The 14,835-nt window shown below is 38.4% G+C and overlaps 1 protein-coding gene across 1 annotated transcript; it reads right to left on the bottom strand.

The window, feature by feature from the left end:
- Positions 1-944: 944 nt before the first annotated feature.
- On the bottom strand, positions 945-12,588 carry TTR (transthyretin). The gene is made up of 4 exons (XM_090037314.1): positions 12,497-12,588; positions 11,568-11,707; positions 2,304-2,439; positions 945-1,172 (listed from the first exon to the last, which is right to left on the bottom strand). The coding sequence occupies exons 1-4, from the start codon at positions 12,563-12,565 to the stop codon at positions 1,065-1,067; spliced, it is 453 nt and encodes a 150-aa protein (XP_089893440.1). The 5' UTR covers positions 12,566-12,588; the 3' UTR covers positions 945-1,064.
- Between the last annotated feature and the right edge of the window lie 2,247 nt (positions 12,589-14,835).

The following is a 14,835-nucleotide window of genomic DNA, read 5'->3' as shown; positions in this document are numbered from 1 at the left end:
AGAAAAAGGATTTCCAACTAGAACTCTTTTATCAATTATCTTTAATTTGAATTGAATCACAGGCATAGTTAGCCACTAGCCAGCCTACATCTTGACCTCTCCTTTTTTATGATCTTTTATGATTTCCGTGAATAATTCAGATTCAGGACAAATAGGATTTGATCTATATAATTTTGGGCCTATTTGGTGTTGTAAGTGAAGGTAACTCCTGCAGTGTCTTTTTCTTACAGTCTTGAATGAGCTCATGTAAGATTTCATGGAAATATTTAAGGGACATAACAGCATATAAGATAATTATGTATTGGTTTCGGGCAGGAACTACTTTTCTTCCATTAATTCAAACTAGCAAGTGCAGAGATTTATGAGAGGTCTTAAAGCCTATATAAATTTCATGAATTCTTCAAGTGTTTGAATATGCTTAGCATTTTAATTGCAACCTCATGCTGAAAACTATCACCCTCTTCATTCTACTTGTATATTTCTTTTCCTCTATGCTTCAAATGTCCTGTTTGCTGCTGGGATTGCCTCGTATATGTTTTATGAAAATGGTGTGTCTTTCTCATTTGAGCTTTTGCCATCATCATAGTCTAAATAATGAATTAAAAATGAGTTATTTCATTAAAATAATTTCTATTCCTGTGTATTAGAAAGAAAATATAGCTTTTTGCAGAGCACCAGGCAAAACATGACTTCTTTTAAAATGCCAGGCCTTATACATTAAGATAATGGATGGATCATTTTCTTTGGAATGGGGGAAAAGGCACCAGATTAGGTTACTGTAATAAGCCAAGTGTTCATTTGCCTCCTATTAGTGGTTTTCCAAAATTCCTTTCATACTTCAACACATGCCATCCTTCTTCTGAGCAAAGTAAAATACTACATTTAGAATAAAAATTGTTTTAAAGAGGAAACATTTATTGACTTGCTTGAGATTTTAGTCGGGTTACAAAATGCTAAAAACTACTATTGCAAAAAGACATGTCATTATCAATAGAAAATCACCTCCTCCTAAAATCCTACAGTAATTCTATCAGTGGTGGATATTCTGGATGATGACGCCGTATTTATTCTTGTGGATCACTGACAACAGCAGTGGTTGAATAAGAGAAAGGACTTAAAAGAGCAGCAATGGTATAATGACGGTGACCGGAATCATTAGCAGTGAAAACCACCTGGAAAAGAAAATATTTGTAAACTTGAAGAACAACATATGTACTCTGAAACAAACTCAGTGTTCTGAGTTATTCTTTATTTTCCATATGTATCTTTTGCAGATGGGTCAATATTTCAGTTACCAAGTTTGCCTTTCATTAATAATGCACCCTGATAAATAAGATACAAGATACACTAGCAAAGCTTTGAAGAAATCTAAAGATTTTTTCAACTGACCTCAGTAGGTTTTGACTCAGGCTCCAAGCCCTCTAATATAAATCTATTTATCTTGTGTCTCATCCATTAGGATTGCATAAATTAATATAAGGTAAAATTAGCAGCTTAAATAACAGCAAGATGTATACAAGAAAAATAGTGTGTGCTTCTTAAATATAATAATAATATTTATATGCCTATCATTCTAAGCATGGGGCCACAAGCCAAGAAACCCAGAAGGAAGAATCATACTAAGCTTTCTCTAGTATTACTTAACTCTCAAGAAATTTAGATAGAACCACCTTTAAAACCCTTGGCTAATTTTCCTTTCCCTTACAAAATGCCATTTGCTGCAATTTTTTCTATCACATCATTTAGAAGTAGTCCAGGAAAAATCCACTCTGAGCTTTACTAAAAAATGGTGTGCATGCAGAACATTATGGTTGCCTTTTCTGAAGAGACGCATCATAAGAAAGAATGAATTTGTTTTCAAATCACTGAACCTGAGGTTTCTATTCAAACCAAGAAAGGACCCTTTCTCCCCTTTACAGTATTTATTCACTATTTGTTAACTAGAGGTTTCTAAAGCCCTGCATTCCTTGCAGTAAAGATAAAAGTATTTCCACGCTGCAGGACATTGTAGTTTTAACATTTTTTAGTTATGCATTGTTTTAAGTACAGGGTCTAAATGTCTGCTGGTTAAATGGGTCCAGCTCCATTGATTTCCATGAGGGTAAGCCCATTCATACTAGCGGAGTACGTGACCATTAACATGAAAAAACAGTGGCTTTATTTCTTTTGGATTGCAATCATTGTAACATTTAAATTCCTAATACTGTTCTTTTCACATTAAACGGACAGTTCTTTTGTTTTCCCTAGTTGCTGCTCTACACAATATCCAAAGACATTAGATAGATATATTCATAAATACTCACATCAGCATATTCATGGAATGGGGAAAGGCCAAGTGCCTTCCAGTATGAGCTGGTGTCAAACTCAACCCTGTATATTCCTTCTACAAATTTTTCATCTGATGTGAGCTCATGGACTTCCCCAAATTCTGTGGTTTTCCTGTGGTAAGAAATGTTCACGTGAGAACTTAGCTTACAATTCAGATGCATAACAGAAGCAGTCAGTATGGACTTTTGAATAAGCTAGATGGTATATGCCAAGTTGTTAGGAATATACTAAACCTGATCCTTGCTACCAGCATGGTCTTTGGTGTTTACTTTAGAAGATATTGAGAGTCCCATGAAACAGATACTTAGAAAAAATATTGTTGTGATAAAATGAGCTCTGCCAATTGGCACATTAGAGCTGAGCAGAAAAAGGGAAATATTTTTAAATAAGACTTGTTTATTAACTATTAGAACAAAAGGTAAATGCTTTTAAATGTAAGAACTACTGAAATTTAAGGAGTCTCTGAATGGTATTTCCTATAGTTTAGTATCACAAGATATTATTAGCGTGTAATAAAAACATCAAGGAACCTATGTGATGGTCAGAGATCCACCGTGCTAAGTGCCATATACATGATTAATAACAAGAATCCCCATACCAGAGTGTTTGCAGCCTAAATTAAGAACCAAGCATAGCAGGTAATGAAACCAAAAAGCAGAAGGAAATAGGAGCAGGACTTAGCCATTTACATGTGCAAATAATACGCCTGAACTCTGCATGGAAAATTCAGGTTCATTAAAGTGCTCTCAGGCACACATCTGAACATGTGCCCATCAGAAGCAACAGGAGCAGTAAAGTCCAGGGCTGCTCCTGCCCTTCTCTGTCCACCTGCAGCAGCCAGAGGGAGCCTTAGGTGCCAGTCCCAGGCTGGCAAGGGGCATGGGGGCTGTTCCTGATCTCTGCAGAGCAGAAAGAGCTGACCTGGCTCTGGGGGCAGCTGCCTCCCAGCCATGTGCACCCAGAGCCGGGACAGCTCTCCCTGCCCTATGGAGACCGGGACAAGTCCTGATCTCCATGTGGGCTGAGAGATAGTTGCCCTGCAGCTGGGACAGCTCCCTCTACCCTGTGCAGATAGAGGCTTAGCCAGGCAGCAGTGGCCTCTTGTTGCCTGGGCTTTACTGGGTGCATATTGCTCCCAGTCAGGGTTTCCATGTCCACTCCAGCACATTAGTTAATGCATCATTTTTCTGGTGCCAGTGAAGATGGAATCCATTGTATTGTTTCTGCTTCCTTTTTCTTTCTGACCCTCACCATCTAATTTTCTTCACTTGTCTTAGACTCAAAATTAATTATTGTAATGGACATTATCCACCATCACTCACTGATGAACGGATACTATACCATATATATCCATACAGTGGAGAAAAAGTATGAATGAAGGAGGGTTTACGCTAATTAAAATGTAAACTGATTGTGTACTTATTTTTAATTTCCCTTAGATTAAATCCTACTCCCTTGAAGTATGAAAAATTCCCAGTAGGACCACGGTTTGATTGAGCATGAATAAAACATACTGTATCTAATATGAGCTTAAACCTATCCAAGTCTATTATTTAAAATGGGACTTCTTATGAGAGTGCCAGATTTTATAAGCAGTTCCTCCAAAAATGTGTTTGCTTAAAAAAATTACTAGTTCCTCTGGTTAACTTAGTCTGTCTGTCTGTCTCTCTCTCTCTCTCACACGCACACACACACACACACACACACACACACTCTGAATAATTCATTAAAATGTTGAATCACATAAACCTATATATAACCTACATGAGCATGTCTACACATTCATTAATTCACTTTACGTAATGCACATTAAATCTAGTACCTCCAGGTGCCTCAACACAAGTGCAGAGGCTGCTCTGACATGCTGAAATCTTTTGAGATGCTGCGGCATTTTAATTAGAGTGGCTATCAGAGCCACTTTAAAGCACTGCTGCCTCCACCCCTCAAGCACATGTTAAAGTGCCCTCCAATGTGAAGTACTACAAAAATGTGCATTAACCTACTTTAATGCCCATTAGCTAAAGGGCACTTTTTTGGTGATGTTTTAATGCTCCTTAAATAAGCCAATATTCACTGAAGCACATGTGTAAATGCACCCACAGTCTAGCTATGGCCCAGTTGCAAGTAAAAATTGATTCTGAATCAAAATCTTTTATCAGAATTAGCACTAAATTTGGGGAAAGTTTGAATCCAAATTTAATTTTCCAGTTCAGCTATATTTTTATAGTATATATCTTTTATAATAGAGTCCAAGTTGTGAACGATAAGAATTTTAGGGAACGATGCAGTCCAGATTTAGACCACATGGCTTAACCCTGTTCTAGGTTTTGTCTGATTTAGCAGGAGTTGTATCCAGGTCTAAATCACTCCATGGGTATATAGATGCAAAATATGAATGGTGGCCTAATACCAATTGAGAGTGCACTGGGCAAGAGACAGCTGGGGGTGGCTGAGGAGTGAACAGAAAGCTACAGTAGCTTTTAGAAGTATATTGCAAAAAATTGGGTTTGTTGCAAAAAGCAGCAATGAACCCAGTAGCAGAAGTCTCTTATTAGGAAATTGTATGTTTTTCCTTACATTCCTGTGCTGATGGTGGAAGAAGGTTAACCTACATGAAGCAGTCTCTCTCTTACTTTTCAAACTTTTAATAGCACCTGAGTAAGCTGCTTTGTTAGGAACAGTAAGCTGTTACTAAGGTTTCCTATAAACCACTTTAGAAGTTGAGATGATTATATTCTTTGGAAAGAGCTACAGCTCAACATTTGCATTGATATCACAGGTAGAATGGTCAAATGTTCCACAGCACTCAGTGGCATTTCCTTCATTCTGAATCTTCAGAAAGTTTTAGACCCAGCAAGGTGCATACATTCCCTCATCCACTCCTTGAATGTTAAAACTGCCAAATGCTCTTGCTTTTGGACCTCATTTGTCCACTTGCCATGGCAGATCTAGAGTGGCTAACTTCCAATTTGGTAACCCACATAAATTTCTGGGTATTGTCTCATTGTGTAAGTCACATTTAATCTCTCTCTGCTTTTGCTCAGTGACTAGATCCTGTACCTTTCTCTGCACTTCTCAACTGGAATTAGCTTTCCCTGCATACTTTTTTGTAAACTGTGTTTCTATTAAATTTCTTATAAAGTAGCTCTCTGGTTTTCTAATGATCTGTCTTTCTTCTAATACTGTTATTCCAAACCCAACAGCTTTAAGGTACTAAGACGTAGGAATAAGATTAAAAATAACAGTGATTGTATTAACATATAACCAAAAAAGGCACCTCTCCATTAAAAAAATAGCCTTAGAACTTTAGGTAAGCAGAACGTTTAAAGTTTTGACTTTCAAGGTGACATTCAATATATGGCATCAAAACTTCCAGCACAGGACAACAATGTTAATAGTGGATTCTTACAGTTAACTAAGAATATTTTATCAGCATGGATCTGTGCAACCTCCACCCCTTATAAAATGTACAGCTTAATTATGTGGAGGTACTAAGCTCCATTCAATTCAAAATTGATCCAAAGGTTCATTTATCAATTTCTCTCTTCTACTGTGGACATGTGAATGGGGCATCCTAGAAGAAAATAGGATATTTTCCTAGAAGAAAACATTCCTATATTTTCTTTTAATATCCTAAAAGAAAAAACTCTCCCACCCCGCCAAAAAAAAAGAGTTGTGACCATATAACACAATATTTTGAACCAAAACAAATCTAGGATAATTTCTGCCCAGGGGAAGATCATGTCTTTGCAGAATAACTATTCAGTCATGAACAGTCATGAGTCACCCTGAGATACTGCCTTCTAACATCAGGGTTCCTTTTTTCATGGCAAACACGCGTGAGTAGCCATGCCTTATTTTAGTCTCTTTTTAATTTAACCTACCCATTTTTTAGACATTATTGAGCATGAGTTTATCTAAGATCTCTCAAGTTGTCACACCATTCATTCTTTACTTGCATTGGCTTTTGGTTTACATATAGGACAGAAAAGCACAAGCAGAGTGAGACTGGAACTCCATGGCCTTATAGTATTCTTCAAAATCTGTGCTCTAATTAGTCCATTTATCTTTGCATACTTAGAAGTTTAGTTTTTCAGTAACTTTAATAACGTATGGGTGCTAAACTTTAAATAGCCATGGCAAAGATTATTCCCTGATTTGACACAGCCTAGAAATGGTCTGTTGTTCTGTCCCTAGTTCTGTGATAAACTGCACCTTCATGTACTCTTAACACCAAGAAAATCCATGCTTTTAGTTAGTTCTGCTGCTTAACAAGTTCCCAAGCCACCAATTTCCTTCTCACCTGATCATAATATATTTTGAGTTGACCTGCCATAATACCCATAAACAAAGGGTAATTATGGTGGATCCATGTTGGAAAGTCAGAAGATTTTGAGTGGAGTTCCCCAGGGGTATATCCTGGGCCCAGTATTATTCAATATGTTTATTAATTATTTGGATGCTGGAACAGACAGCTTCTTGAGCAAGTTTGGAGATGACCCAAAATTGGAAAGGACTATAACCTCCATGGAGGACAGGAGTGCAATTCAGAAGGACCTTGACAGATTGGAAAGTTGGGCTAAAGCTAGCGGAATTAAGTTCAACACTGACAAATGCAAGGTGTTACACCTCAGGAAGAATAATCAAAGCCACAAATACAAGATGAGTGATAACTGGCTAGGTGGCAGCAATATGGAAAAATATCTAGGAGTCTTGGTGGATCGCAGACTCTAGGGAGTCTTCAGTGAAATGAAGCCACACAAAGGGCAAGTATGATTTTGGTCTGCATTGATAGAATCATTAAGTACAAGACACAAAAGGTAATAGCACTAGGTAGGCCTCATATAGAGTATTGGGTACAGTTTCGGGCTCCACATTTTAAGAGAGACATGGACAAGATAGAGTTGAAAGGCAGGTGGCAAAAATGATAAAAGGCTTGAAACAGAAGCCACATGAGGAACTAGGCATGTTCAGCTTATGGAAAAGGTGCTTAAGATGGGACATGATAACAGTCTTCAAATATCCGAAGGGCTGCCACAAAGATGAGAGAGAACATCTTTTCTCTCTTGCTGCAGGGAGTAGGTTTGAGATTGAAGCAAAGTAGGTTTGGATTCATTATCAGGGGGAAAAAAAACCCCCTTTTTCACTGTTACTACAGTGAAGCAGTGATTTCACCCCTATACTGCCTATGGAATCACTGGAGGTGATGAGCAAGAAGAGGTTGGGTGAGTGTTGGCCAGGACTGATCTAGAAGTAGTTATGCCTATGCTATACTATGGGTCTTTCCCATGCTTCTGAGATTTGCTGTTGCCACATGGGCCAGGAAGAAATTTTTCCCCTCTCCTGTTCCTACACATCAGGGCAATTTTTTCATCTTCCTCCAAAGCACGGGGTGTTAGCTGTAGCCAAACCTGGGGATTTTAATTAGCCTATGCCAGTGCTTCTGCTGGGACTAAAACCTAGAGGTTCCTGACTAGAGGATCTTGTCTCTCTATTTAGGGTCAGACTCATCACCACATTTGGGATCAGGAAGGAATTTTATCCCATGGTCATACCGGCACAGACCAGGGTGGGGGTTGCTTTCTTCTGTAGCCGGATGTGTGGACCTCTTCCGTAGCTCTCTCAAGCATATCTTGACAGCACTTGCAGCAGAATCATTGTTCCCCTACTTTACTTGTGGCAAATTAGGGTGCTATGCTTTGTGGTTGTGTGGCAGGATTGCCTGTGTAGTTTGAGTAATAGATTAGGAAAAAATGTGCTTGGGGTGGCATTGATAGGGATAAGGCTGCCTCAGGCAGGGGGTTGCACTAGATGACCTCCAGAAGTCTTTTCCAGCTCTGCTTTCCTATGATTATATGAATATTTCTTACATACACCGTAATAAGGGAGAAGGGATCCAAGCATTAACCTGATTTTAAATTATTAGGCAGGAAAACACAATGAAAGTCTTTCCTGAGGAAGCTGGAGTAAATGGGTTTCTGGAGGAATCGAATACGTGGACCCACCACTTGAAGGCAGGCCTTAGATATATTGCTGTATCCTGGGGTCCTGAATAGCAACTGGTGTCCCTCTATACTCTTTACCTAGTGTTTTTTCAGCTGCTAGATTTCTGTGAGAGCAGATTTGGTGATTTCCTTCCTCAACCGCCTCTCGGTCTTTGTTCTGTACTTGCCTATTCAAACATGGCATGGAGCCAAACTTCCCAGCATGCAAGCAAAAGCCTTCATTCAGGTCCAGCTGATTCATCCATGAGCTCCTAGGCAGACAGACCTCCAAAATTTCATGGCATGGACTAACTTTGAATATCTCTTTGCCAAGAAGTAAATGGCATCAGGGATGAGCAGACTTTGTTGGATTATTGTTCATATATGTTGAAATAGAAAAGACTCCCCATCTCCCTCAATAAAAAACCTCCACCAGGTTTTGCTGTCCAAATTTTTCATGTTTTTTTGTTTTACTCATTTCTGAGGAAAATGTTATTTACTGGAACTGTTGTGCCCAGCCTGGCAATTTGTAATAACTTAGTCTCTGAAATATATCAAATATAAGACATGTGGGAAATGCCTACTGCAGGGACTAATGCTTACTAGCATAAGTAGTTACATTGAAATAAATGGACCCACCTGCTGCCGTAAGCACAAAGGGACTGCTCTAAAGCTTATTGAAGTCAATGGGGGTCTTTTTTTTTGATTGGAAAGGGCTGTGATTCAGGCCATACACCTGAGCTTAAGTGTTTTCAGGATTGGACTCCTAGGGGGAAAGTATAATTGTCAGACAAATCAGCTATTCCCTTCAGTTTCTCACTGCCTAGTTTTCTCTAGATGTTCCTGTTTCATCTACCAAATAAAGCAAAAGAAAAATCTATTAGTAGTTTTTCTCCTTCTGTCAATGCTCAATTCCCACTTGTAATCACTGGGCCAATGGGTAATTGCAAGCAAACAAAAATACTTAAAATCCCCAAACTGATTTTGAATCAATGTAGGTGACAGAGAATAATACCAAATTCCCTGATTTAGGTTTGGCTCAAGTTATTATTGTACTCTCTGTATTGCACAAAATGTTTGGGTCTAAAACTGCTATTTATCAGGTCTTGTAGCCCAGGTAAGACCTGTAACTTTATCATTCTGCGTTGTTCTACCTTTTTAAAGTAGAAAATGACCAAACATTACTGAAAGCCTGGGTTTTTTTGTAAATGTCTAGGTCCACAATTTTTGTCATCTTCTAAGGTTATGTACAAGCATTACATCTAGATCAGCCTAACCAAGGTTGGGTTGATTTAAATGGCCAGGCATGCAGGTGTTTTTAGAGTTTAGGTCACTGAAAAATGGCATGCCCTATCTAAAGTTAGTTCACCTCATGGGGCTAACCTGATCTGAAATGGGTTATCCCAGCCTTGTGGATGCCTGAACATGTTCGTAGACAAGGTTCTTTGGGTGAACAGCTCCAAGGATGAGAAGCCCATTTGCCACGGCCCCAGGGCTACACTTTTCCTAATCCCAAATCCCCAACCCTGACTGAACTACTTTTAGCCCCCAAACTACCCACTCCTCATGGACCCACCAGTCCCTCTGCCCCCTTCCCCGAGTTACTTTGGGTTGCCCGCACAGTAAAGTAAACTGGGTCCTGTGAAAGCTTGTTTGCACCTGAAGTCAACAGCATGTATGAAAGCATGGCATGAGATGTACACCTAGGGAAGAATGAATATGCAGCCACACAAGAAGGAATATAACAGAATAGTCTATTTATAAAAATACTAGATTATATTCCTTCCTCTTATTTCCTCAGGGAAAAATGCCCAATCCTGGTAGCCTAACAGTATTTATTTATTTATTTTCTTTTTTTATATCCTGGTCTTCTAAACTCATATTTAGGTTCCTAAAGGAAAAAAGGATTCCTGCAGCTCCCATTGATTTCATAAACACAAGGCAAATGCTAATTAGGAACAATGTTGCTAAGTAAACTGTATTGTTATATCACAAAGATAAGCCTGTTTAACAGTGACACTGCTGCATCTTTTCCCTAGGCAGATTGTACCGAGCGACATTTTATGTATACTTTTAAAGCTGCTTCTTATATTCTATAAAATAATATAGATTTTCTAGTGATGATGGGAAAGGATGCTGTGGTTTTAGAGACCATTTGAACCATTCCATTTCCCTCATAAGGAAATTGGCAGGAATATTAAATTTGACATGGGATTTGTCGTCTTTAAAATATTTAAATCAAGTCTGAATTCTGCTTCTCCCATATTACTACCAAATGTTTTGTTTTTCCAGGTCTGCCAGCTATGTTGTATTGCTTGAATAGGGGAGCGAAGGAAGTTTGTAAGATACCTAGAGTCCGGCAAAACAAACAAACAAATAACTAAAACCCTCTCTCAGCAGGATGGCTTCATGATTTGGGTACATACTTGGGATTTTGGATTCCTGTGGTTCAGTTTCCTGCTCCACTCCATATTTTTACATGACCTCTTGGACAAATCATTTTGGGTCAGATCCACAAAGGCATTTCCTTGGGAATGACCTTTGTGGATCTCAGACCTAATTCACTCATTCACTTCTGTTCCCAATTTTGTTTGTGACAATGCATATATTGCAAGATGGTAAAGTTCTCAGTAATCACAAAAATAGGAGCCATGAGAGTGCTGTGAACAGAGCCACAAGGAAATACTGTGGACCTGATTCTATTCTTGGCTCAGTGTAACCCTGAACACACTAATTAAGGAGTTGCTCCTGTCTGACCCTTTCCTAAGTGACAGCAGTGGTGGAGATGGCAGGTACACTGAGTGTCAGGATGTTTAGGGCCTGGTAACAAAATTTACAAGAGGGCATTTCCCTTGCTTTTCCTTTACAATAAAGCCGTGGTCCCTCCGTATAATAATACGGTTCGTCTGGAGTATATATAAATACCGGCAAACAGGTTGCTACCTTTTTAAACACAGGTAGAGCAATAAGTTGTGGAATCAAGAAGAACAGTATTAAATATACCCCTACTAAAGTAAAATGAAAATCTCAGTGATGTGAACTGTCTCCCAACATAGGCCTGATCCCACTTATTCAGTGTGCTTTGGATTAGGCCCAATATGCTAAATATTAATGGTAGAAAAGGGATTAATGAAATTATGATAATCTTTGAATTAATGCCAAAAAAGAAGTTGCTCTTCAAACAGAGTCTTCTCTTTGTATCCCATCCTATTCTTTAAGACACTGAAAACTGTTTCAGGGTACATCATCACTTACCCAGCAGCAAATTCTTGCCAGTCTCCATCTGAAGTCTTTTTAAACACTTTAATTGCTACATTGGCAGCTGGACTTCCTCTAACCGCATCCAGAACCTTCACCATAAGTGGGCATTTGGAATCAATAGAACCATGGGAAACCTTGGAAAGCAGAAAAAATATGTCTAATGCAGTAAACGTGTTGGGGTTATTCACCACATCTACTAAAATTCCTCCTCCAAAGAGCAAAAGAGTTCTTATTGCAAAATAGCATCCATAGCAGGGCATATTCTAAGCCTAATTATATTTTATGCTCCATGGAGTTCATGAATAGGTGTTTCTTATACCTGGATAACCTAAGAATAGGTGCATTCTGCCACTTCATGGAAGTTTTGCATAATAAATACACAAATGTGCTTAAGACGATATATAGTTCTGGAAAATGTTATGTTAATTAACATTCTGGGAAAATATTGGCTTCTCCAGCTTTGTTATTCTGTGATTAATTATCAGTAATTCTTTAATAAAATGTCTGATCTGAGGAGCACATGCTTCATAAGTAGCACAGGTGTCCTGGAGAGGCAAGTAAAAATTATCCCCATTAGACAGATATGGAAACTGAGTCAAAATTAAGTGACTTGTCTCAAGACAATACCAAAATGGACAACAGTCACCTAGATCCCATCCCCTTGCCTTAAGCGGATGACTTCGGATAATCTTAAAAGGGACTTCATCATTTTAAATAAAGATTGTAAAGAAATTACATGAGAAAATGGCAGTAGCAAAAAGCATTGTAGCATTGTTATGGATGAAGGAATTTGTTTTGAGTTTTAGTTTAGTAATATAATATTCATATAATAAAATATATAATGTCTGTGCATCAATTTATACTTACTTTTATTATATTTTACAGTCCTTCAAATTCTACCCCCTAAATGCAGAAACACTTACCAGTGGGGCAGCTTCAGTCAGAAATACCAGTCCAGCTAAGAAAACGAGAAGCAAAGAATGAAAAGCCATTCTTCTTGCTTTTAATTTGCCTTGGTGCCAGCAGCTAGAAGCTAATGAGATTTGGGATTTTATACCCAATCCTACAACAAAACAGGCTGCTTGTCAGGTGCCCATATGACTCCAAATCTGCTGATTCTGATTATTTGCTTAGTCAACAATCCAATCCTATAGTTGTTCTATGCATAGGGTTGCCATTCAAGTCAATGGGGGGTTTGCATGTAAAACTAGGATCATTAGAGTTAAGAGAATAAGTAACCCACACAAACATGAACCTTGCCTGGGGAAATTAGGCTGTTAGCATACCCTTCATGAAATCATAAAAGCAACCTCTGCCTGTCTAGCTATGTTGCTGGTTATACAAGAATCTATTTTCATTGCCTTCATGTGTGCAAGAGAATTTCTCATATATTTGCTTTTACATTCCCTTTCCATACTGATGTTCTTGATGACTGGTTGCAAGTAAAACTGACATTTTCTTTTTTGACACAATTTAGATAAAATATGATACACTGTTGCACAAAAAATAGTGTGGGTGAAACCCTAGTCCAATTAAAACAATGGCAAAGCTTTCACAAACTTCATGGTGGTTTAACTCACAGTTTATTTGATGGCAAGTTGGTGTGACCTAAATCAAAATAATGGCTTCTTTTTTGTTTCAGTTTTTGTATCTGTCACTCTTTATTTTTCATCTCAATATATGAGTGGTTTTTATGGTAATAAAAATCAGGATCAAGTCCCTTTTATATTAAGTGCTGGTCAAGCACTGAGGTACAGAAAGGGCTCTGCTCATGAAATGTGAAATGGTTGCATTCTCTATTCACTTTTCTCCTGTGCAACAGGACTGCATAAGGCATTAGCCAGCTGGGAGTCAGGTTTAGTTTACGTGGAGTGATGGATCTTGTCAGGTAAAAAGTCTACTCTCAGATCAATGTGGCCAGTCTTTGCTTTGATATTTTCTTCTCCCCGCACATGCAGGTTCCTTGCCCATCCATGGAGTTCCTGCTCGTGGTAGGGAAGTAGAATATCTGTGAGCTGCCAGACTCATGGGCAGGCAGAATGCTGCTGGTTTCTCTATGCTAGGATGACCGCATGTCCTGTTTTAAAAACCTGTCAGTGTGATCAAAGGAATGCTTTTATCCTATTTCCAAAAAACTCCACTCCTGAAATGGTACATGGGGAAGGGGGCTTGTAAAACATTTTTCCTGTTTTGAGACTACAGAAATATGGACACCTTATTCTTACCAGGCTCTTTATAAGGATGTTAGTGGGTAAAACAGGAAATGTTCTCATTTTTACCAAAATACCAATCTGGATTTAGCATTGGCTCACACTGGCAACTGCTGGAATATATTTCTTTTATCTCCACATGAAACGTCTCCCTGGAGGGATACTGTATTTGAAAGATGCCTATTCCTGTCTTCAGGAAACCTCTCTATATGAATATCAGATTTCATCTGCATTATGTTTTCCTTTTTCCCTTAACATTAACCTTTTTGAACTAGAAATGGACAAAAAGTTATGAAAATATTCTATCTCATTTAAAATGTCAAATATTTTTCTCTGTCTTGTCTCTCACTGTGCTGCACAATCTGAACCAGTATTCATCTCCTGACTACCAAGTGGCCCAACATGTTGGAGGGTATTGATATATTTTGTAGACAGACTAGATTGCTACTTCAAATCTCTGCAGCCTACAACATCTCTGGAGCCAGTGGATAGACGATAGATTCTGAGTTCCTTTGATCAGAAAAACCTGGGGAATTTAAATAGAACAGCCAGCCATATGCTTCTAAGGACATTACCAGGGGAGAGTCACCTACCTCTTCCAATCTGATACCACCAAAAGTAAAAATTATGGTATGGATCAAGGAAAGAAGAGTAAGTGATTTAGGGGGATTGCTAGAATTGGAGAACAAGGCAGCTTTAAAAAAAGTACATCTTGGAGTCAGAAGATCTGAGGAAATTAAGATAAGAGAGGGAGATGTGGTAGATCAGAAAGAGATAAGGATGTGCCATATATAGAAAGTTGGTTAAATGTGCTAAGTCAGTATGTTCAGTACTTTGGCATTTGTATTTGTCTGTATTATGTGTGGAACACAAGAGCCTTTGAATGTGCTATCTCATCAATTCCAAAATTTTGGGGAATATTTTAGGCATTGGTGGGCAGAAATCTATTGATTTGTAGGACAAGAAAATTACAGGGGGAAAATGGCAGCAAAATAGAAACCTGAGTTTCCCTGTCTGCTGCTTCAAGATCTTCTATGAGAATATAAATCAAA

The sequence above is a fragment of the Crocodylus siamensis genome, chromosome 3 (genome assembly GCF_052110815.1).
Source record: "Crocodylus siamensis isolate JL-2025a chromosome 3, ASM5211081v1, whole genome shotgun sequence".
Taxonomy (NCBI): Eukaryota; Metazoa; Chordata; order Crocodylia; family Crocodylidae; genus Crocodylus; species Crocodylus siamensis.
This window is presented reverse-complemented; position numbering and strand designations above follow the sequence as displayed.

What these genes read in the sequence shown, in the direction of transcription:
- TTR (XM_090037314.1), bottom strand. Translation starts at nt 12,565, where the DNA reads ATGGCTTTTCATTCTTTGCTTCTCGTTTTCTTAGCTGGACTGGTATTT. An exon ending in TGGCAAGAATTTGCTGCTGG is followed by an intron (nt 2,440 to 11,567) that starts GTAAGTGATGAT and finishes TTCTTACCACAG; the next exon opens with GAAAACCACAGAATTTGGGG. An exon ending in CATTCCATGAATATGCTGAT is followed by an intron (nt 1,173 to 2,303) that starts GTGAGTATTTAT and finishes TTTCTTTTCCAG; the next exon opens with GTGGTTTTCACTGCTAATGA.